This window comes from Diadema antillarum, unplaced genomic scaffold (assembly GCF_040938485.1).
Source record: "Diadema antillarum isolate AM-2024a unplaced genomic scaffold, OU_Dant_1.0 seq00001930_RagTag, whole genome shotgun sequence".
Lineage (NCBI taxonomy): Eukaryota > Metazoa > Echinodermata > Echinoidea > Diadematoida > Diadematidae > Diadema > Diadema antillarum.
Genome location: NW_027272593.1, coordinates 180,954 through 204,298, shown reverse-complemented (window position 1 = coordinate 204,298; position 23,345 = coordinate 180,954). Strand labels below are relative to the sequence as shown.

At 37.7% G+C, this 23,345-nt stretch overlaps 2 protein-coding genes across 2 annotated transcripts in view; both read left to right on the top strand.

Moving 5' to 3' along the window:
- Positions 1-6,768: 6,768 nt before the first annotated feature.
- LOC139713245 (cytochrome P450 2D6-like) lies at positions 6,769-11,118 on the top strand. The gene is made up of 4 exons (XM_071624990.1): positions 6,769-7,174; positions 8,889-9,394; positions 9,864-10,332; positions 10,940-11,118. The coding sequence occupies exons 1-4, from the start codon at positions 6,769-6,771 to the stop codon at positions 11,116-11,118; spliced, it is 1,560 nt and encodes a 519-aa protein (XP_071481091.1).
- A 3,161-nt stretch (positions 11,119-14,279) lies between these two features.
- The window catches only part of LOC139713244 (RILP-like protein 1), a 31,303-nt gene continuing 22,237 nt past the window's right edge, over positions 14,280-23,345 (top strand). Inside the window, exons 1-3 of the mRNA XM_071624988.1 lie at positions 14,280-14,770; positions 17,332-17,467; positions 18,191-18,309. Of these exons, the coding sequence (XP_071481089.1) occupies positions 14,471-14,770; positions 17,332-17,467; positions 18,191-18,309 (555 nt within the window). The 5' untranslated portion in view covers positions 14,280-14,470. The remainder of the gene's footprint in view (positions 14,771-17,331; positions 17,468-18,190; positions 18,310-23,345) is intronic.

Genomic DNA, 23,345 nt, shown 5'->3' with positions numbered 1-23,345 from the left:
AAGCACTTCCAGTCAGAAAAGTGCTCGACATTAATTACTTAATCCTTAATTAGACAAAAAAATACTTACCTGTACCCCACAAATTTGGTCGTTTCTGAAAGCTTACACTTCACAGATTCCACAGAATTACAAAACTCAATTTTTATTTTTTTTTACCCCACTGCCCCCCTTAAATCAAGCTACTCAAAATTATCCAGGGTGCACGTTATATAATGCAATAGCTCTCCCCCCTTATTTTTTTTCACCACACGGTAAGGTTTAATATTGACCACCATGTCCTTTGGCAAGGAAACCAGTTCTCAACCACCGGGCACTACCCGGAGAAATTAAAGACTTTTATGTGTCAGAGAAAGAGCAAGACAACGAGAGCAACCTGATAATTAAGCTACACTTTCATGACTTTACCGTCTAGGAATCAATACCACAAGGTAATATCACATATTACTGTCCCTATCCATATCAAGGGACGGAATCCAACCCCAGTACCCTGAAAATTGACACGAACTTATGTTGCTATTAAAAACTACCAAGAGAAACTAGTAAAGATACACTTCCCGTCTAGGAATAGAAATAGGTAACACTTAATGTTGTTTTCCCCTCATTAATAGAAAGCATAGGCAACCCCACTGTACCCGGAGAACTGAAAAAAGGCGATAATATTGCTTTAATAACGACCAAGAGAGCGAGTAAATGAGTAAAGCTACACTATAGCTCCGTCTAGGAATCGATACCACAGAGTAACATTTACTGCAGTTGTCCCAACCCAAGAAAACTAATCTAACCCTAGTGCCTGGAAAATTTAAGGAAATTAATGTGGCTGAGAACAACCAAGAGAACGAGGGAAAAGAAAAAAGCTACAAGTCTCTCTGTCTATAGAAATCATCATCGGTGATGCTCCCCAGACTTTATTCTTTAAATTAATCAGTTATAATTACTATGCTACGAAAGTACATGTAAAGCGATTGCAAAGAGGTAAGTGGTTGCTCCGACTAAAAAACAAAACAAAACAAAAACAAAAACTTGACCAATATGAGGAATATGTGTGAATACAATGTACAACAACGATTCTTACTATCATGATAATAGAGTATCAGGCGAATATTCTTTACCCTCATTGCTTGATGCAGGAGATGAAACGTTGTTAAAACTTACCTGTTCGTGAACTTCTGTGTCCAAAACAGGAGAAAGTTTCCGTAACCACCGTCTTCGGTTGACAAGTGAAATTCAGTCACCAGCCGGCTGTAATTTCACACATGTAAAAACGTCTGCTGAGGATCTATGAGGGAAGAATCTAAGGGTACAGGACTGGGGGGTATACTAAGTACGCATCATACCCGCACATTAAAACGGGGTGACGCGTAAATACACGCAACACTAACCCTGTCCCTCTTCAAGTTTGATCATTGAAGATTGAGTTCTCATTCCAGTACCAACATATTTAAGTACGTTTATTTTTTAGATCCGCTCAGACGAGATGATTATCTACTTTATACCGGTAATTTAGAATATTAATGCGTGTAAAATGGTAACACGACATTATTGTTCCTGCGACAATTGATCAGGGCTGATTTTCTCCAAGGGCTTGGTTTAGGCTTGGTTGATTTCTGCTTTATGCCAATTCCTGGTCCAATAAATTCAACAACACGCTTCAGGTGAAATGCAAATTATCGTAGAGGAGATTTCGATGAGGAAACTAAAATGAAAAAAAAAGAAACAAGAAAAGATCATCAGAAAACACACCAGATGTGAATGTTATTAAATTTCAAGTTTAACATAATATTCCCAAGCAGTGTAATCTACCACAATCTCTTCAACGTAGACAATTTTATTTTGTAACCCTCTCTCTAATTTTCTACACTTGTGCATATACCAGTATTAACCCGTTGAAGACGAGTCCGACGAATAATCGGGCAGGTGTCTATGGGAAACGCATGTTATACCAATATCAGTCTGTCCTCAACGGATTAATGAGATCATTATTTTATCGATATAATTATAATCATTTCCTACCGTCTCTGCACACAGTCAACCACGTCAATTTCTTGATGTGAAGATACAGTATCTGGGCCTTGGTTTCATATTGTGGAATTGTTGTTGTTGTTAGATTTTTTAAGCTGTATGCAGCGAAAGAGAGAGAGACAGAGAGACCTGTAAGACCACGCTTTCATTTCCTGACCTGCTTCGTTAATTTGACAGTGATTGATATCACTGTTTTGCTGAAAAAGTGAAAATCTTCTAATTTCTTTGCTTGAGTTTATCTTTTAAAGTCAACTTGAACGAGGGGTAGATTTTGACTCGAAACTCTAAATTTCTTTCAACTTACTAGATATTACAACATCAACTAAATTTTCCTGCTGCTCTGAGCTGAAGTCAAACATCATGGATTTTTAAAGACAGAGATGAAAAAGTTTATTCACGTGAATTCCAGGCCTTCATGACTCCCAGTCAGGAAAATACAGACATACATACACGTAGACACTTTTATTCTTACAAACACACACATGCACACACACGCAAACACACACACATACACAAAGAGACATTCACATGATTATTGTGTAATTCAATCACTTCAACATTTCCCACGTGAACAGTCTTGCGGGTAGAAGAAGCAGAAGCAGAAAACATTTGGTAAAAATATGTTTGTTTGTTTTTTTAAAGGAAGTGGTAATATACCAGGAATTTTAGTTTTTCTTTTTATCACAGTGTTAAAAAGTTTACGGGGTTTTTGAAAAAAGAAAGTTGATACATTCATGTACTGTTTTATCAGTGACATGAAAAATATCATGTTGAATTTTGTTCAAGACAAGTCTATAAAGGATATTCGTATGTAGGTCGTTTGATTGCATAAAATGACATTTAAAGACTTTGTTATTGGTTACAATTAATTACGCTCTTCCGGTACCCTTATGAACAATATACATGTGTACGAGTATCAGAGAAGTTTGAAGAACGGGATGAAATGCATGGTTGTCAGCTTGGTTAGCTGTCTGCCTTATAGATCATAAATGAGGCGAACAGTTGCATAAATGGCTTTTTTTTTTCTGACAAAACCGTCAAAGGACAGAGAATTAAAAATGTCACAACTAGCCGATGACACTCTCAACTTTGGCAATTCGATCACATCAGCAAATGTATAGGACTCTTTAAAGTTAAACATTATGGGCAGATTGCTGGTCATGTCATAAAAATCACAGAAGTATAAACAACGGCAACACAACTCAAGAGTGCAATGGACACTATATGAGTTTGAATAGTGAGCATGTATTCGGTATGTATATGGCAGAGAACTGAAAGGATTTTGAGCAGTTAAGCTGGTTTTCAGATTTGAAAGAGGTGATTCTCGAATCATGTGTTACTCACAATTTGTGTATGTCTCTTCAGTGTTTTTTTTTCCTTCAGGAGACATTTTTACAGACTACAGATAGAGCTATAACCCCTTCGAAAGAGGTGGTTTGAGTATGTTTGACCTTCATGCAAAATTCAGTCGTTGCATCTGGCAGTCTTTGCATCTGGTATGACTCGCAAACTGCTGAAATTGTCATTCTGATGCAGAGTCTCGAGAAATTTAAGCATTTTGCAAAAAGAACGGTCGTATTTATAGTCGTGGTATGAATTACTGAATATCTATTGTGTTTGCTCAGTCGATGACATACTGAACGAAATATCGTACTTTAATAGGAATGATGTCCTTCAATGGATACTACGAATGGTATAAAAAAAGCACCTTGACACTTATTGATGTCTTTGAAAACGAGTGAATGTATTTGTCAGGTTCTCAATTCAGATCATTTATAATAAAAGTTCAAGTTTTCTAAACTTCAAAATGCGATTCCAAAGGTATGAATGAAATGCATATCAGAAGTGGATGAACATGATAACACTATCCGAATTTAGGGTAATGATTTGTAAGTATGATAAAGTGCAAAGATTACAAAAGATTATCCCTAGCAAAGTTCGAAGCAATTCTACAATTATTATGTGTTTGGAAGAAAAGCAATTCTAAATATGTTAATGTTTTGGGAAGAGAGATTTGATCTTAACTATATTGAAACGAAAATTTAGAAAAACTTAAAAATAACAAACAATGACGACGTGAAACAATCTTGCTTCCAACCATGACGTCGTATACCTGATAGGTACAATGTCGTCAAATAAAAAACAAAACAAAAACGTTCATGATACCTTCTGTACATTTTGTTTTGAAACATAATAAATCATGATATTGTCCTTCTTTAGCATTTAGTATCCAAAAGTGTCTTCATTTTGGAAAATGTTATTATTTTACACTTAGTCTATTTTGAGTAAAACGTTTTGTCTTTTTAAACGAGAAATCGAAAATAATTGGCGGAGAATCACAGCGTCCAGGTGCAACAAATACAAACTGTTTTTTTTTTTATAGACATGCCCAATATGCAATCTTTAAACAGTGTTATTATGATCAATTGTTGAAAGACAAAAGACATTCATATAAAGGCTACAAAATATATGGATCACTTTCAGAAATGGATTAATGATAGATAACTTTCAAGAGTTATGTCACACACATTAACCCGTTCCGTGCGGGAACCATGATGACCTGCGTATTAAGTCTGTGGGCATTTGAGAATTCAGTATCGAACGGGTTAAAAATATTTAGCCACTGAATATTTTACATTGTTTTGTATGTATGTATCAATTCATCAATTCTTCCATTCCTATTCCTTTCTATGTCGCCTGTTGTTGTTTTTTTTTACAAAAACATGAAAAAAGCTGCTGAACAGTTCCCTGAAACAGACAAAGAATAGACATCTCTACTAGACACACACTATCAATTATCAAATAACTGCATAATTATGATTTCATCACACGATGGTGACGGTTGAATGTCGCGTTATATCTCATCAATACCAAACAATATACCTTGGTTTATGAATATGCTAAGTACCGAAACCGGGATTTGAGGGTTGTTTGAGGGTTGTTTGGATAAACTATTAACATATAATTAAGGATAAATTTTTAACATGGCGGTTTTGGCCTATCAAGATGAATGCTCTTGAAAGCATCAAACAACAGAATCATTGAAGACATGATGTTATGCGGTATCATAAATGGGAGCATGACATCGTCAACTTGCTGATTTGAATATTAAAAAGGACTGATCACGGTTTCCGAAAAAACAAGTGAAATTTCAAAATGTCATATCTTTCTTATTCTTTGCCTAATTTTTGTTATTCTTGTATCCTTCTGTAGGGAATATTTTCCTCTTTCTTTTGAAGTTTATTCGTTTTTGGGGTGGATTTTGTCTTTAATGTGTCACGTTAGGCGTCATAATCAAAGATCACGTTGAGCGTCAATAAAGCGTCATGCCGAGTGTCTTGTTGAGAGTCTTATTGACCATTGTGGTGGACGTCAAAGAAACCATACCGCATAGTATACAAACATGGTCATATAGTTGATCATGATCACGTATATGCGACTATTCTCAGTCGACTCGCAAAAAGAGCACTTTAAAGAAATCATATCAACAAAGACTCTAATACTAATGATAATGATAACAATCGAAACGGTTAGTGATGATGACATCAACGATAATGAAAAATGAATGAGGGAACTTGAATAATTACGATAAAGATTAGAGAAGAAACTTTAAAATTCTATAACTTTGACGAAACTTCTTCCGTTCTCTTTTTAAGTTTTAACTCGAGTAAATACATCTTGGAATTACACTAGAATTTGAATATACCACATATTGACAGGCAGATATAACTGGTTGCGTAAATGATGAGTATGGGACCAGTGTACCACCACTTTGTCTAGTGTATCCCGTGACTCGCGTTGAGGGACCCCGGTCTCCCATTTTTGATGGTACCCGCGAACTTTTCTGTCTGTGCTCCGCAACCTTTTCAATCGACGTTCCATTTCCAGAACTGTCAAAGCATTATTATCACATTACGTAACGCGACAACGGAAAAGCACACCAGTTCATTCACTATATAGTTCGTTTTCTTTATGTGTGTATGTGTGTGTGTGTGTGTGTTTGTTTGTTCCTGTTTTAGAAGCAGTTGTATGAGAGAACTTATAAAAACTATAACTACCTGTACGAAATGCATAATGGCATAGATGATTTATACCAAGTGTCATGACGTAGTGAAATGCAGGAACGTTTCTCTCACACCCACCCACCTCCCATCATCCAAGTTTGTACATTTATGATTTCTCAATCAGAAGAATTTACTTAACGTTTTTACTCTCTCTGCGGGTCTGCTTTGATATTTTGAATTTTAATTCGTCTAGTGTTTTTTTTGTGTGTGTGTGTTTGTGTGTGTATGTGACTTGCCTCAGGAAGACTCTTTCTCGCGAAATTCCACAAAACTTATTAGATTTTTTTTCACTTGCTCTGTACATCATACTCCATGTGAGTGCGAAGAGTATACGAAACATCGCAGCGATTTTAACAATTTGCAGTTCTCCGAGATAAAATGCGGGTAATACATTCACGCCTTACACAATAAACGTAGCAAGCTGCTGTTTTGTTCACGTGTGTTACTTCACATCACAGCTGGGCAGCTGACGAACTTCGGCGAGCGACCTGAGGTGGGTATCATTAGATTTGGGGAATGTAATCGTCAAGTCGGTCGGACATTTGCATTTCTTTCCACACACACACACACAAAAAAAATACGACGCCTCCTTCGGAGTCTGATCCTGACTGCTCTCGAAGATTCGTGGACTCCATTCTTGCTTTCGTGTCATCAAAATATCATTAGAAAATACCCAGGATAAGCGATGGGGTTCATCGATTTCTCTCTACCACTGGCTGTTGTCACCGGATGCGTTATTGTGGTGCATTCATTAGCGACATATTTCAGAGCATCGAAGTCAGTGAGCGGTGATGCTGCGAGTAGCAGCGGCCCACGGCAAGGCGGCCGACGGCAGCTCCCGCCTGGCCCTCACGAATGGCCCCTGGTGGGGTCCCTTCCTCGGTTGCTCTTTAGCGGGAAAGATCAGGCGGACGTGATAAGCGACTGGAGCCGACGATTCGGGGACGTCTTCACCTTCACCGTCCTGGGGACGCGCTTTGTGATCCTGAGCAAACTGGAGCTGATACAGAAGACATTTGTCAACGCAGACATCAATGACATGGCTCCAATACCCCCGTGCAACAAAGCCCTGAGTATTCCGCCAAATGCAGGTAAGAGTTATTAATAGTAATCAGTTGAAACTCGGACAAATTACTCAAGCCCACAATGCAAGCTTATAAACCAGGAAAAAAACAGTAAAATTATGTTGTAAAGACCATGATTGTTTTGGCACGGGAATAGAGATATCGAAATTCACTCAACAGACATCAGAGTGAAACAGATATGGATTTTACAGAATTGCGGTCCACTCAAAACTCATGATTTAAGATGCAATGATACCTCGATCATAGTGTACAACTTAGTTTCTGTCTTTTTTCTTTTCTTTATGTGCATGATGACTACGGGGTTGGGGGAGAAGCGCATGCTTCGTTTATTCACATAGTTCAGCCGCATCACCTACTAGAAAATACCGTCGCCAATCTATCTTCAAGAATTTCAGGAGTTTAAAGGCTGTTGTGAGTTTGGTTTTATATACCTACGTATGGGAAACTTGACGTATATATACGCTGCTCTACACTGTAAAAAATTGTTTAGTTTCTAAACACCTAACTAAAGACTTTTCTGTGACAGTTTTAAAACATTGCGACGCGTTTATATATTGAACATGTTTAGGAGTTAAACACATGCTGTGCTTATTTTCATCACACCCTAGGTGTTTATCACATACACATGTTTATGTTTAAACGGTTCTTATGTTTAAAAACTATAAACACCTGCTCTATGTATGCTAAACACCAAACATTTACACCATAATCACTCACAGTGTTGAAATACTAAACACCGCAAAGTCACATTAATCACCCACAATGTTTAAGATCTAAACACTGAACCAAAAAATAAACATGACGCACTGTTTACGATGTAAACACTGAAACATGTTTATTTGCTGTGCATATTAAAAACACTGCGACATGTTTATTTGCCATTTTAGTGTTTATTCTTAGAACACGTGTCTTATTTTTTAGATCGATCACAAAATTGCATACACTAAACATGTGACATGTTTACATATTATAAAGGCAATTTCCCAGTGTTTATATGAGACATGGTTACACCTTATACATGTTAAGTGTTTATATGAGACATGTTTATACATCATACATGCTAATTTCCACGTGTTTATATGAGACATGTTTACACATCTAATTACACATTATTTGAAACGAATTATAAAATACCATGACGTCTCTAAAGGAATGGTATAGTTTTGGTTGAAATGAGGCTGCATGAATGCTTTTAACGCTTTTTGTGAGATAATGAGAAACCTCATGTGAAATAGTAAAGAGCATGCATACAATCGTCAAAGAAATTCAAAGTTTGCTCCATGAAAATTGGTTTTAAAGTGACTGAGATGTCCAAAACAAAGAATAAAGATGGGACCCAGTTTGATTTACTTTCTTTCAGGATATCACAGCCATTTCAAAACCAATTCTAATCAGACAAACTTTGAATTCCTCTTTGAAATGCCTTCTTTTTTATATTTCATAGGTGGTTTCTAATTATCCCGTAAAATCTTAATATTTGAATTTCCTATCTCAATCAAATCTATACTATCCCTGTAAGTCGGTAAATCCCTGTAAATCCCTGTCTGCTTTTTTATGCTGGTATATTATCAAAGTCAAGAACTCATTCTCAGGTTCAACTCGCTATATTGTTTCGTTGCCTTTTGACTTCATTTCTGTTCTATCTCTTACCCCCTTCCTTTCCCTCCCCCCCCCCCTCTCTCTCTCTCTCTCTTTCTCCCTCCTGCCTTATTTGCGAAAGGTATTGGTATCATCGCGGCCAGCGAAGGACCCGGATGGAAGGCTCTCCGTCGATTCCTCGTGACTTGTCTTCGGCGAACTAAACTCGGCTCGAGATCTTTCGAGAACGTCGCCGCCGATGAAGCTGAGCGGCTACTCGCCAATTTCCGATCATTTGGCGAGGATTTCTTCGACCCCCTACCCAGCGTCAATGTCGCCGTCGCCAATGTTATGACGCAGCTCGCTATGGGACAGACGTACGACTTCGACGACGAAGAGTTCCAACACCTGACGAGACTAGCAGACGACGTCTTTGCTTATTTTGGCACGGGCTCCATTCTCTCGGCTGTTCCCGCCCTCTCGTACTTCCCATCTGAAGAGACGAGAAAGAGCGAGATTGCCATCGAGCAGATGTTCGAGTTCATCCGGAAATCAGCCGAACGTCACCGAGCGGATTTCGACGCCGAGCGGGAGCCGAGAGATCTGATCGAGTGCTTTCTGCTGGAACAGCATGAACGGAAATTCAAGGTTTGTGATACAGTGTATACTGTAACCTGGTAAAAGGCTGCCAAATCGTCATGTTGACTATATTCGATGGAGATTTTGAGCAAACTCATAATCATTAAACACTTGGGCAATAGTTAGATAATATGTACGTGCGTGTGGGTGTGGTTGTGTGTCTGTGTGTCTTAATTTTGGTAAATATTATCTTTGTGCTAGGGTATGCCTGCCAAAGCAGTCAAAAATTCACAGAGTAGAGAAATTGCACTACATACTTTCTGTCTTTTCGAGAGACTACGGATCATGAAGATAATTGCATATAGTAAGGTAATCTATGAACACAGCATTTCTGATTTACAATGCAGTAGTTGTGATTCTTTATTGGGGGTAATATAAAAAAAAGCCTACTGATTAAAACGTTGGTTTGGGCAACAAATAACTATAAAAGATATACAGTTATCAAGTCATAAATAACCATTATTTCCTGTTGGAGCAGGGGGATCTTGGAGTTTTCGATGACAACAATCTCTTGCAATTTACCTGGGACGTTATCATCGGCGGCTGGCAGACGATCAACACGACTATCCTCTGGTACCTCCTCATTCTCGCTTACCATCCCGGCGTCCAGCTCCGCGTCCAGGCCGAAATCGACCGCGTGGTTGGCCGCCATCGACGGCCAAGCCTCGCGGACCGACCGCGGCTTCCGTTCGTGGAAGCCGCCATGGCTGAGTGCTACCGCCACAGCCGGTTGCTGCCGGTGCAAATCCCCCACCGGACGCGGCGAGACGTGACGGTTGCTGGCTACCATGTGCCCACCGGAACTTATGTGGCTTCAAACACACACTTCCTCTGTTCTTCACCGGAGCTGTGGGACGAACCGGACGAGTTCTACCCCGAGAGATTCCTCGACGAGACGGGGGCGTTTGACCGACAGCGAGAGGCTGGTCTAGTCGAATTTGGAGTAGGTAAGAACATACACGAAAATCACTTCAGCTTATTGTTTAATGGGAGTAAAATGTTCGTAGAATTATCAATTTTACATCACATTTCGATATTCTATTCATATGCAACATTGTATTTCTAATAGGCACATTCAGAGAGAAAGCAAGAGATGAACACGTTACTGCTTCATCTGAGTAGACGTATTCACGGTTTGCTAAAATGATACATTTTAGCAATTCATTCGTGTAGCATATCTTCATTCAACCATTTATAAATTTGTCATTCATTCCTTTGATCTAACAGGGAAGACGACATTCAACGGGATTCCTTGTCCTCGGAAATTGTTGCAGCGCCATCTGTGGGAGCATTCCGTAACCGACTAACGGTTGATCACAGTGGCTAGTCTTTGTTTTTCATATTTGTTAATATGTGTTTGTAAATATCTGTATATAAACTGTATTATAATGTAAATAAAACAGTCTGCAAGTGAATCTTTAGCTTATTTCAGAAGGCAGACTTAACCAGAAGAGGAAGAAGAATTAATTATTGATTGGAATTACAATACTCGTAAATTCACACACACACATTAAAAAAAAAACTGTCTTTGTTTGTGTTTATTTAATTGTTTAGGTCGGAGGGCCTGCCCGGGTGAGCAGCTTTCGCGCATGGAGCTGTTCATCATGTTCACGTTCATCTTTCAAAACTTTACCATCCAATTGCCGGAGGGGGCGCCACACACGATGCAGGGAAAGAGCGGCCTGACGGTCAACCCTCTGCCGTTCAAGATACGGGCTTCCAGGAGAGACTGAGCGAGATGGTGCATTGTGACGTCTGGGGGCATTTCATGATCGCGTTTTGTCAGATGTTTTCTCCGACAAACTGTTTCAAGCTACCAAAATCCTTGCATCTGATTGGCTGAGAGCAAATTTGTCCGACAAATTTGTCAGACAAAACGCTTCATGAAATGCCCCCTGATGCTGCGCATTCTCCCGTTCAGATCTCATTTCTGCCAATCATTGCCCAACGGGAACATTGGTTCTCAGGGACGGATCCAGGAATTCCGTAAAGTGGAGGCGCTTATATGTTTCATCATAAACATCATAAAGTTGTCAGCAATGACAAGTTGTCATTCTCTGACATTTACCATAGTAGCAGTCAGTGACCAGAGCTTCTCAGCCAACCAAAACCAAAGATTCTACTGACATAATTGTCAGAGACTAACAACTTGTCGGGGCTAACAACTTGCATGGAACCGTGCCCTTTGAAGTGGTTCTTAAATGGGCAACAATTTTATACAAGTTCATAATCAGGTCAAGCAGATATAATTTCTTTACCCTCTTCCCTTTTATACTATTTCCAGAAATCTTGTTTTTACTCTACAAATTACGTTTCCTTTACAATAAACTCCAATTTTCATAGCTATAAATGCCTCTCATTAGATTTTGCATATGAGTGTGGACTCGAGGAGAGCAAAATTATTTCGGGAGCGTTTTTATGCAAAAGCACAATATTGATAAAATCTGAGGCAAAGCATAATATGATATCCGTATAATCCTTCAAAATTTGATGACTCATGATAGTTTTATGCTGAGCATAAAAACTTTATCTAATGAGATGAATGGTGACAAGATGATGATATTGAGCTTCCTCAGACTTTCAACATTTCTAAATGAAACTTCAAAAAGAAATATTTATTCCACTTGTTTATTGGATCATTCCTTCCCTTTCCACTCTTTCACCTTTTGGCCATAAAGATACACTGCAGACTGCCCGAACATATCAAGTGTGATTAGTTTCACAGTGCGACTATTCAACGGCTATTAATCGCTTCAATAAAATATTCAGCACTATTATGCTTTGGATATGTAAAAATAATGAAAAATGTATGTAGTTAATCAAGGCGAACGTACTGCGAATGGGCAATAAAATGTTGTTTTGGTTGTCTTTTTCTTTTGCAATGACATAAGCATATAGCCTTTGCATCAGTCTCATTCACCCTGTGTGTGATGTATATGTATGTATATATATATATATATATATATATATATATATATATATATACATATATAACATATATATATATATATATATATATATATACATATATAACATATATATATATATATATATATATAGACATATATAACATATATATATGTATATACATATTGAGAAATATGTTGTTTTGTTTTTATTAGTTTTAACTACAAATATCTCGATTAACCGGAATGTAGTCAACTCGCTTTGCGACCAAAGTCTTCGTATTCATATATGATGATTATATATATATATATATATATATATATATATATATATATATGAAGAGTTTGTTCGCAAAAACCGATAAGTCCATATTTGCCAAATGGAGATATTTGCGATTAAAGGTCAAGAAAATAAAGAGAATAATAAGAAATTTTTTGCTTCTTTTGACCACAGACTTCAAAAATGTACCTTCATATGTAGTGACCAATATATCATTTAAAAGGTGCTGATGTTATTTTGTACTTTATGACAGAGACCGTACTTTAAAATCTTCAAAAATGGACTTATCGGTTTTTGCGAACAAACTCTTCATATATAGTGCATGTGTGTGTGTGTGTGTGTGTGTGTGTGTGTATGTGTGTGTGTGTGTATGATTACGCAGAGTACTAGACATTGAAACAATTTAGATAGAATTTTGAGTGACAGACACTCTAAAGAGTTATGGAAAACCTCCGATAAGAAGAATACAAACACGAGTTGTCATGACTGTATACAAGGAGTTGTGGTGCTGGGATTAATGCTACTTTCCACCCTGTATCCCACTACCAACACCACCACCCCATATCCCACCCCATTCCCCACCCCATTCCCCACCCCATACTCCACCTTTATGTTTAGGGGGAATTCATGGAGAGCACTTATGACCATGCCAATTAGAATCTGATGTCTGATTTCGGTGTGGTGGTCGTATCTAAACATTTTTTTTCCTCTCTCGCCAACTTTTTTCTCTCAAACTTTGTTTTCTCTCGAATTTTTTTCTCCAACCTTCATGAATGCACATACACTCTAACACACACACATGCACACACACACACACACACACACACACACACACACACACACACTTTACATATTTTGGCTCCATTCATGCAAAAAGTATTTTGATATATTCAAACTCCAGATTATTCTCTTCCTCTTCCAAGAATTTTCAAGGAACTTTTGGAGTATGTGCTAGGATAATGATGTTCTGTTGTCACTCCTCCTAATTCTTCTTATTATCTTTTATCTGCTTCTAATTGCTCTTTTTTTCTCTATTTGACCTAGTCTTAAATTTCTTTACTCTACCTGCCTTCCTTTACAGAGGAAGATTATTCCACAATTTCGGAGCAACGCTCCAATGCAATTCAAGTGATTTTATTTTCACATGAAGTAATACAAAGCAATATACATAACGCTCTCAAGAGTACATAATATTTTAAGGAACTTTGAATCACATAAGCTTCAACAAAACATGGATAATACAATGCTATTTATTGTAAAGGAAAGAAAAGTCATAGAGTGTCGTCAAAGCTGTTCCGCTTTACATTGTAAACATTGTACCTCAGTGTTCCTCTTTTCTTATTCATTTACTCTCCCTTCCGAGAAAAATTGAAAAGGATAGATTCCTCTCGATTTGTTTGTTTGGCTCAACCAATATGAAAGTCGTCTTTCTCAATATCTTCATGTAGGCCCCTATTATTGATCTCCAAAGGTCAAGCAGTTTTGTTGGAGGGGTGGAGCGGAGCGTGTGTGTTGAACGCCTCACTGCACACGTATGTAAACACACATAAAGAAATGTGTACACACTCACACACACACACAACCCTACGACCTTCTATCGTGGAGCTACGGCCAGTGCCTACCACTACCAATGGCATCGTGTACGATATGTCCCGCATCCCGCAATGCTATTGCACTGTGATATGTTTTGCTGTGCAATAGCGCCAGAAGTTCTCTGCGCACGACATAGTTTGGGTGAGAGCTTCAACTAATTTTGAAGTGAGTTAAACTTTCTTGAATGATGTTCAAAATGGCAACTTGACCGATGAAGTGTCTCAACAAGCGCGTAATTCTAGCTCTTGACGTCTGATATCATGGGAATTACTGTCGATTGGTGAACGTTCGGCCAAAACTACCAGCATGACGGAGGAGATTTTGGATAACAACAACACCGCTCCGGTGCCGGTGGAAATCACCGCCCTGCAGGTGTACGAGCTCGCCGCAGACGCCGGGAAGGAGTGTCAGCGGCTAATGGAAGTGTACGGGGAGGAAAGCGCCAGCAGTGTAACTCTAAAGATTATTTCGATTCTGGAACATCTGGAATACCTCGTCAATGCCAAGGCTGATCTCGAGCAGAAAGTTGCGAACCTGAGCGAGGACCTTCTGGCTCACAAGACTGAAATTTCGAGAAAGAACGACCAAAATCTGCATTTGAAATTAGTGAGTATCGTACTGCACTGCACTGTACTGTAGGTATCCAACTGTAAGCTAGCTGTGCTGTGAACGTCATGCACGATCACATGATTGCCCAGTCTCCCTACTGCCCAGTCCAATACTAGTATTTACGCAATACAATATGCTTAAATACGGTGATAGTTAATAGTATCAAGTGTGTTGTTCAATCAAGAAACTATACAACAAGTTTGACATTACGACAGACATAACAAATTGGTGCATCTGTTTCTAATGTAGAATTAGTTTTAATTCATTATAATACATTAAACCTAGTGGCTGGTAAGTTTTTAGTGCTAAAAATATTAGTAATATATATTTTAGTATATGTATGATGTAGTGTAGGCACATGTCATACCATATTGTTCATTCATATGCTTTCATTTTTATGTGTGATGTTAATGAAACTTCTTCCACATTTCTTTCGTCAGTTTACATAATTTTATGAAAAGTAATCTTGCAGCATGTATGACAGCAGTGTATTTCCCTTGATTGGTAATATGAGAGAAAAAAAATGCTGAGTAAGACACAAATTACATTAATATATAGTGGAATTGTTGAAGAAAAAATGTCACCTCCCCCCCCCCCCCCAAAAAAAAAAAATCAATAAACTTCAAAAGAATGAGAGCAATATTCCCTACAGAACGACACAAAAATGACAAAGAGTCGGATAAGAAATAAGGAAGATACAACGTAGGTATGACATTATGAAATTTCACATTTCTTCAGAAAAACATCTGTATTTCTTTCAGTATTGAAGTTGCTGAAGTATCCAAAAATAGAGTAAAGCAAAGTGGTCCTAATAAAAGATGGGTCCCTCATTTTGTTAGTACCTTTTTGTTTTTGGATAATTAAGTCTCAGCCATTTCAAAACCAATTTTTATCAAACAAGCTTGAATTTCTCTCAGAATTGTATGCACTTTCATATTTCATAAGAGATTTCTCATTATCTCACGAAAAAGTTGGAAACCTAAAGACTTATTGCCACCAAAACTATTCCATCCCTTTATGGATCATCCTGAGAATAAACACAATCTGAATTTTGTTCATTATGTCTACTTTCAATTTTTTTTTTTTTCAACAGTGTCACTATATTGCATTGGGCTGGCATTTTTTTTTTAAATAACATCCAGTCCTGCCCTGTATTAATAGTATTCCAAACTTAAAGCTGTAGGTTTTATCTAGAGTTACATTATACAAATCATGAGAATTTACAACAAGGAAACATCAAGCTGAATACACAGATCTCTCTATTTGACTTCCTCAATCACGTTATTCTCCCTAAAGATCTGTGAGCCATTTGTCCAATTTTGTGCATAGCTTCGCCAGTTTCTAATTGAATGTGCCTCGCTAGATCTGGCAGCCACCTAGATTGGTTATTAGAAATATGAATTCCCATGCACTGGAAACTATTAAATTAATATCTACCCCTGTGAAGGCCGAAAGCAGAATAATTATTTTCATTTTACCATTGTCTAAGCTTGATAAATTTGCAGTGTGAAGAAAATTTTTTTTTGCAACTGATTGACAAATTGCCCTACATCGATGTAAATAAGCACTGAATTGATCGTGTTTTGGTAATAGTCATGATAAAAAAATCATAGGTGTAAATAGGCCTACTGGAGCAGGATTTGAACCTATGACCTCCTGATCACCGACAGGCGTCATCTCCACTAGACCACAGAGCTTTCGCCTGACAGCAAGTGTTGGTTGTAATCCTTATAGCATGCAGCGGGTACTGCGTAATTATTCAAATTCATTAAATTCTTCCATCGAGATGTTTTCATTGCAACTGATTGACAAATTGCCCTACATCGACTTATTTACATCGATGCGGGGCAATTTGTCAATCAGTTGCAATGAAAACATCTCGACGAAAGAATTTCAAGAATTTAAATAAGAATTTTATTGTTGTTTTCTTTTAAGGAATAGTGATTGGGTAAGAGTGAATGTAGTTACATATTTTGCTGTTTTGCATTGTAATTGAGTAGATTAATACAGATTGAATAACAATTTAAGTTTAGGCAACTATAATCACAATGAATGCACCAAGAGAGTAAAATCTTTTCACTATGGATGCTGACATTTTCACATAGTGCATATGAATATATTACCACTGGTGGTTCATTCAACATTTTAGTGAGTTGTTAAATTTCACACTTTTGTGGTCCTCTCATTATCGGTGTGACTGCATAAAGAAAAAAAAAGCATGATACAAACTTTCAGAAGAGAATGTGAGGTCTCAAACAAACTTATTTGTGAAAACATTGCTTGAAATGAGATAAGATATCTTGAGAAAAAAAAAAGTACTGATGCCAGTATTCTCTTAAAGTTGCAATGCAAGTGTGCTGGCATTAGATGGTGGGTGCAGGGCAAAGTTTTGTTTCCATTTTTCTCAATGTTTTGGTTACTTGACTGCAATTGAGAGCCTATTCACGAAATTCACCATAATTAACATGTGAGGCCTACCACGTAAATTTTAGCAGATACAATAACACCAATAATGTTAAGTCAAACACCATAAATTTTATCCTATTATGATTCCACAGGACCTGCAGAATCTGGAAGATGAACACTTTGAAAACTTGGAGGAGTGGAAGGGACTGCTGGCGAAGGCTCGCAAGGAGAACTTGGCGCTCAAACAGCAGCTCAACGTCAAAGAGGGGGAGGTTTCTCAAGAAAAGGGTGGGTGTCCAGGACTTACTCAATTATTCTGTGATTGTCCCGTTAAGAGGAACTGTGCTCCATGTTCTAAGCACACTGTGGTTGAGGAGAAATTGTTTGCGAAAGTTTCTTAACCCGTTGAGAATGAGTCCCGAGTATACTCGGGCAGGTGTCTATGGGAAATGCGTGTTGTAGCAAAATCAGTTAGTCCTCAACAGGTTAAAGATGGTGCAACCAGTGGGAGAGTAGTGATGTTATGACACCATGGCCTCATTTACTAACTTTATATGAAATATCGAACAGTATATTAGATTTTGATGTTTGACAACTGTTTTATGAGAACTTTAACTTGTTTCATGGCTGGCTATGCTTTTGCTGTTTTTGTTTTAAGCCTTTATAAAATAACCTAATTTCTTGCCAATTTTATTGTGTCATTATAGCATCAGAAAAATCTAAACACAATAAATGCTCAATTAATGCTCAGTTAAAGCCTTCTATTGTCTTGTTGGTTTTTGTTTTGTTTAATAGGGTTTTTGTCTGTATTAATGAGTTCTCACAAGATTGTCAATGAACGAGAAGTTTTTGTCTGCAAGTTAAGCAAACCCTCTGCAGTGTTGTCTCATACACATTTATATAAATGTATGGAGGGTAACCTACCACAGCATACAGCAAAGAAAACAAGGGATGTTGGTAATCATGCTCATTTTAATTTATTTGTTTTTTTTTTAATCACTGGGTGAACAGCTCATGAGCAGGAGGCTCTCAAAGTGCTGATGAAGCTCAAAGAGACGGTGGACAAGCAACGGGACGAGATTCGGGCGAAGGACGGCGAACTCCGGATCAAGAATCTGGATGTTGAAGCGGTAAGGGAAGTGTCAGGGGGACAACATGATGTACAAGCTGTAGTCATGAGGGCTCTTCAAATTGGCAATAAAACAACCTGGATTTTTATCTCACATTTTGGACTCTCATCCAAACTTGCCACTTACATTGTAGTTACCCTGACTCTTGGTAAAACAACCTACTTCCAGAGAGCATTTTTTCGCCCGTTCAGTTAAAAATGTTTCACCCTTTTTTTGCCAGTGTAAATGCTTGCTCATCTTCTACCAGTGAAAAACTCTGTTTTATTCTTCACATATGTGTATAGGGCTATTGCTATTGCAACTTTGCATTAAAAAAAAAGAAAGAAAGAAAGCATAGTTGCTGTCAATCATTTTGTAGACATGTCCTCATTATCAGAAGTGCCCATTCAAAGAAATGTGTGTCGGTTAAAGAAACAACGTAGGAGAAGATGTATTGCCTGATATCAGAGTTTGATGTGTGTTTTATAATGTACTGCACTGTACATTCAACTGTACATTGCATGTGACATTAGTCTCTGTTTGTTTGTTTGTTTGTTTGTTTGTTTGTTTGGTTTTTTTTTTGGGAGGGGGTCTTTACTTCAGTGTAGTCCTAAGTGCCTTATAAATCTTAAAGATAATATAAAGTTTTGGTACTGCAAAATATTTCCCTGAGTTTCCTTGTCTTAGTTTGTGTTTCAGGTTAAAGTACCTTTCATATAACTAACACTGTGAGACTTACTCGCCCCAAAGTGCTCTCATGTCTTAGTAATCATGCAATAATGGTTTCGTACAATACATGTATATTGATTGTTGCGGTACCGCGTCGAGTCAAACTAACGGCTCGTCCGAATTTTTCAGAGCCCGCTCTGCTCTGGTACGAAACCATTATTGCATGATTACTAAGACGTGAGAGCACTTTGGGGTGAGTAATTCTCACAGTGTTAGTTATATGAAAGGTAATTTAATCTGAAACACAAACTAAGACAAGGAAACTCAGGGAAACTTTTGAGGTACCAAAACTTTATATTATCTTTAAGTGATGCAGATTCAAAAATGCATACTCTGTTAACCTGGAACCTGCCATATCTTGAAATTGTATTCATAATTGAGAAGATTTTCTTTTGTATGTCATGAGTGGTTTGATTGAATTCAAAGGTCCACAATGTATGGTTTGTATTTAATAAAGAATATTCAATGCTTAACACTGGCGCTGGTCCGCTGGTCCCAGACCGATAAAAATCACTGTCAAGCCAGCAACTTTCCAGGAACTGCCAAATTTACTGGTCAGACATGACTGGTAAAAAAAAAATGGCATTGCCGTCGAAGGAAAAGAACAGGACTAATCAATTTTGGTTGGGACCAGTAAAAATGAAAAAACTTTGCGTACACTGGTTTGACAGGGACAGGTTGGACCGGTAAAAAGATGGGTTAGTGTGCAGCCCTGGAATAAATTATTCTTTTACTGGTTTATTTTTCTGCAAGTAAGACAATGAAAGAGTGATCAAACTTCCATGTTATCGTTAGTCTGTGAAAAAAGAAAGAAAAAACTTTACCCTGTATATTTATTAACCCTAATCCCACCGGGTTTTTTGAGGGACTTGAAACCACAGGGGAGGGGGCCTTTTTGGCCCCCCCTTCAGATCTCAGTCGTGGATCGCGCGATCCTTGCGAAAATTTGCACTAAGGTAGAGGCCAATGTAATCTACTAGGCTGTATAGTTAGATTTTTCGAATTTTAATTCCAATGATGTATTTTATATTAATTTATGCTAATTTATGCAAAAATATTTTTTTTACCAATAAATCAAGAAATAAAGCTCCAAGACTTCTAATATTTGGTGAACGTATTCTTTTCAATATCCTCAACAATGATATTGAAGCAAAAATTCGGCTTCATAATTATTTCTTATGTATTTTATTGTTCATTGAATTTCTTATGTATTTTTTTGTTTTTCACCTTTTGTTTTTGTTGTTTTTTTCATCAAAATTTGTCGCAGAAACTTTTTAAAGCATAGTCAGGCTAAAATAAATCATTATCAGCCATTGAAAGTAAAAATATTTCTTTTTATATATATATGAATTAATTGCAAAAACACAATTTAAATCATGTTTTTGAGCAATTTTTGGATCGACGATTTTTTTTCAAAGGGGCGTGGCTTCAAAACGGTATGCCCGGGAGTGACAAATTTGGTCTCAAAAGTTGCGCGATACTTGAAAGAAAAAAGTCATAAAATGTCGCGGCGAGAGCATCACGCGTTGCGGAATAATCACGCGAAACATCGAGGGGGGGCCAAAATGCCCCCCCCCCCCCCCCCCCCCCGGTGGGAATAGAATTAAACCTTGAGACAAAGGCTTATACAGTACTATATAATGTAGATCAATATTCCTGTATGCTGAGATTTAATTGATAACCCCCTCAAAATTCATATTTTGATGTAAAATTGGCATCCATTCAGTTTGTGTGCCATTTGTTGGTGACAGTTTTAGAAGCACCGTTGTAAAACACTTGGTGCATTTCAGCTCTAGACGTACAACTTCATTTCAGCCATACACCGGTGATGCTCCCTCAGTACACTGTACATGTATACAGTAAGCTTCATTTCGATGTTCTTGAACGATATTCTACTGTATCACCCCAAACTATCAAAGTTTGTTTGCTGGTGGACCTCAATCTTGCAGACATACAGAATGCCATTAACACAGCAGAGTAATCAGTTTACAAAAATAACCATGCATTGGAGTGTTCCAGAATGCCGACACATGTAGGTACAATACTGATAAGATATACAATGTAAGTGGGTCGTTCTCTGAATAAGAGAATGCCGCCGTGCCGAGTATCACATCACGATTAACAGCGGTATTGATTTCGACATCATCGTTGTGTTTGCCTTTTTATGATATCAGCATCACTGGTTCTGCAAGGAGGAGGAATCGGTTGAGGAATGGGGGAACCAACCATGGAATAGATCCATGAACCAGCCATGCTACCTCTCCAAGCAGATGTTGAGTTTATGCATGAAACTTTGTCTCACAGTATTATTACTGTATAAAAGTGACTTGCATGTCTACAATGAGACCTGTACCGTTGGCTTTTGGACCCACATTGTGGGCTCGTTAGTGGGTGAGGGCTCAAGGTTGACGAAGGTCCATGTATAAAGGGGTGAAATACCGTACCATCTGGTGAACTCCCACTGTGCTTAAAAGGCACAAACAGATCTTGAGGGATGTACGGTATGTAAGATTGGTGTCAGGGATTGAGGCTTAGGATCACGAAGACAAGAAAAAAATTACTATTTAAAGGGATCGTATAGTTTTGCTTGAGATCTAATGTCAGGTTTATAACATATTTTTTTTGAAATAATGAGAAACCTCTTATGAAATATGAAAGAGCATGTAATTTCAAGAAAGATTCAATGTTTATTTGATGAAAATTAGTCTTGAAATGGAGATATCAAAAAAAGCGATTCTAATAAAATTAGCAGGCAACAACTTTTATTAGGATCTTTTTGTTTTACTTTGTGTTTAGATATCTCAGTCATTTCAAAACTATTTTCATCAAATAAACTTTTGATTCCCCTTAGAATTGTACATGCTCTTTAATACTTCACAGAGTGGTTTCTAAATATCTTTCAAAATGTTACAAGCTGAATCCTCACCTCAACCAGTACTGTACAGTCCCTTTTGTGTGGTTTGAGACTTACAATGTAGGTGTGTGATTTCATTCATATGGCATGGATATGATGAGGATCATAATTTGCCAAAAAATTGGTTATGCAACCATGTTCACAACATTTGCAACAGTGCAAAGTGTATAAATGGATTAAATGACAATAGATTTGTTTCAAGCAGATACAAGTTTACTGTAACTTCAGGTGTACAGGCTGGTTGGGCTTACATGTATGAGGTCATCGGGATTTGGTCATGAATACAACAAAATTTGATATCTTGACTATAATCAACCTGCACACACACAAACACACACACCATCAAAAATTCATTGTACAAATGTACTGTAAATGAAGATTCTTTGTGGCCATGGCCCTGTCATTTCATCACATTGTTTTGCATTGTCATCAAATGCCCTCTTCCCAAATTGTCTTCCGTTTGGCTTCATATCACCACATCATCGTGTCAGTGATCCTTTTGCTTTGTCACTCAACGTAGGACACTGACGTACATCCTGGAAATACCACTGGAACGAGGACAAAAAAAAAATGGCAGGAGACAAAAAAAGAAAAGATAACAGCGTTTGAGAGCACTCAGTAACTTCCTCTTCAAGTGAAATGTTGGCAAATGGTTTTACCTGTAGGCAAATTTGTGTGTAGGTGGAACCTATGTTTGGCAGTCTGCGTAAGTGGAGCGTTGTATTCACTTCCCCTCTGTCTGTCTGTCTGTCTGTCTGTCTGTCTGTCTGTCTGTCTGTCTGTCTGTCTTTCTCACTTTCTCATTCTCTTCCAGGAATGTACACGTTATGCTTACCTTTAAATATTTCTGACCCGTCTCCTCAAAATGACAAAATTAGTCTCGTTGAACATCTGAATTATGATTGGTCATTATTTCATTTATCAGATAATAAGCTGTCCAAGAATATTAAGTATTTCCCACTCTATTTTCAATTAATCTACCACACTATGATAGGAAAGTTTACCACAAGACCAGGCCAGTTTTACAGAATATCAGCTTTATGAAGTTTTCATGAACTCAGATGTAAGTGTACGCTACAGGAGGTTAGGTGTTCAGACACAATACAGATATTTGCAGGTCATTTCAAAATCCAAATCCAATGCACTCCATACAAATGGAAACATTTCGATTTTTAAACATTCTCAGACTTTGAACTTGAGATACAAAGTACAACACATGAAGGCATGATATCAAAGTTTGTAGATTTTTCACTGATATCATGGACTGACATCTTTGCTTTCAGACACATTACTCAAGATTGTTTTACAGTTTCTCAGCTAGAATGTGTGTATGCCTTTTTTTTTTTTTTTGGGGGGGGGGTATAAGGTTTTAGTGGGTCACACTTCATTACCCTTGCAAGTCTCTGCAGTGATA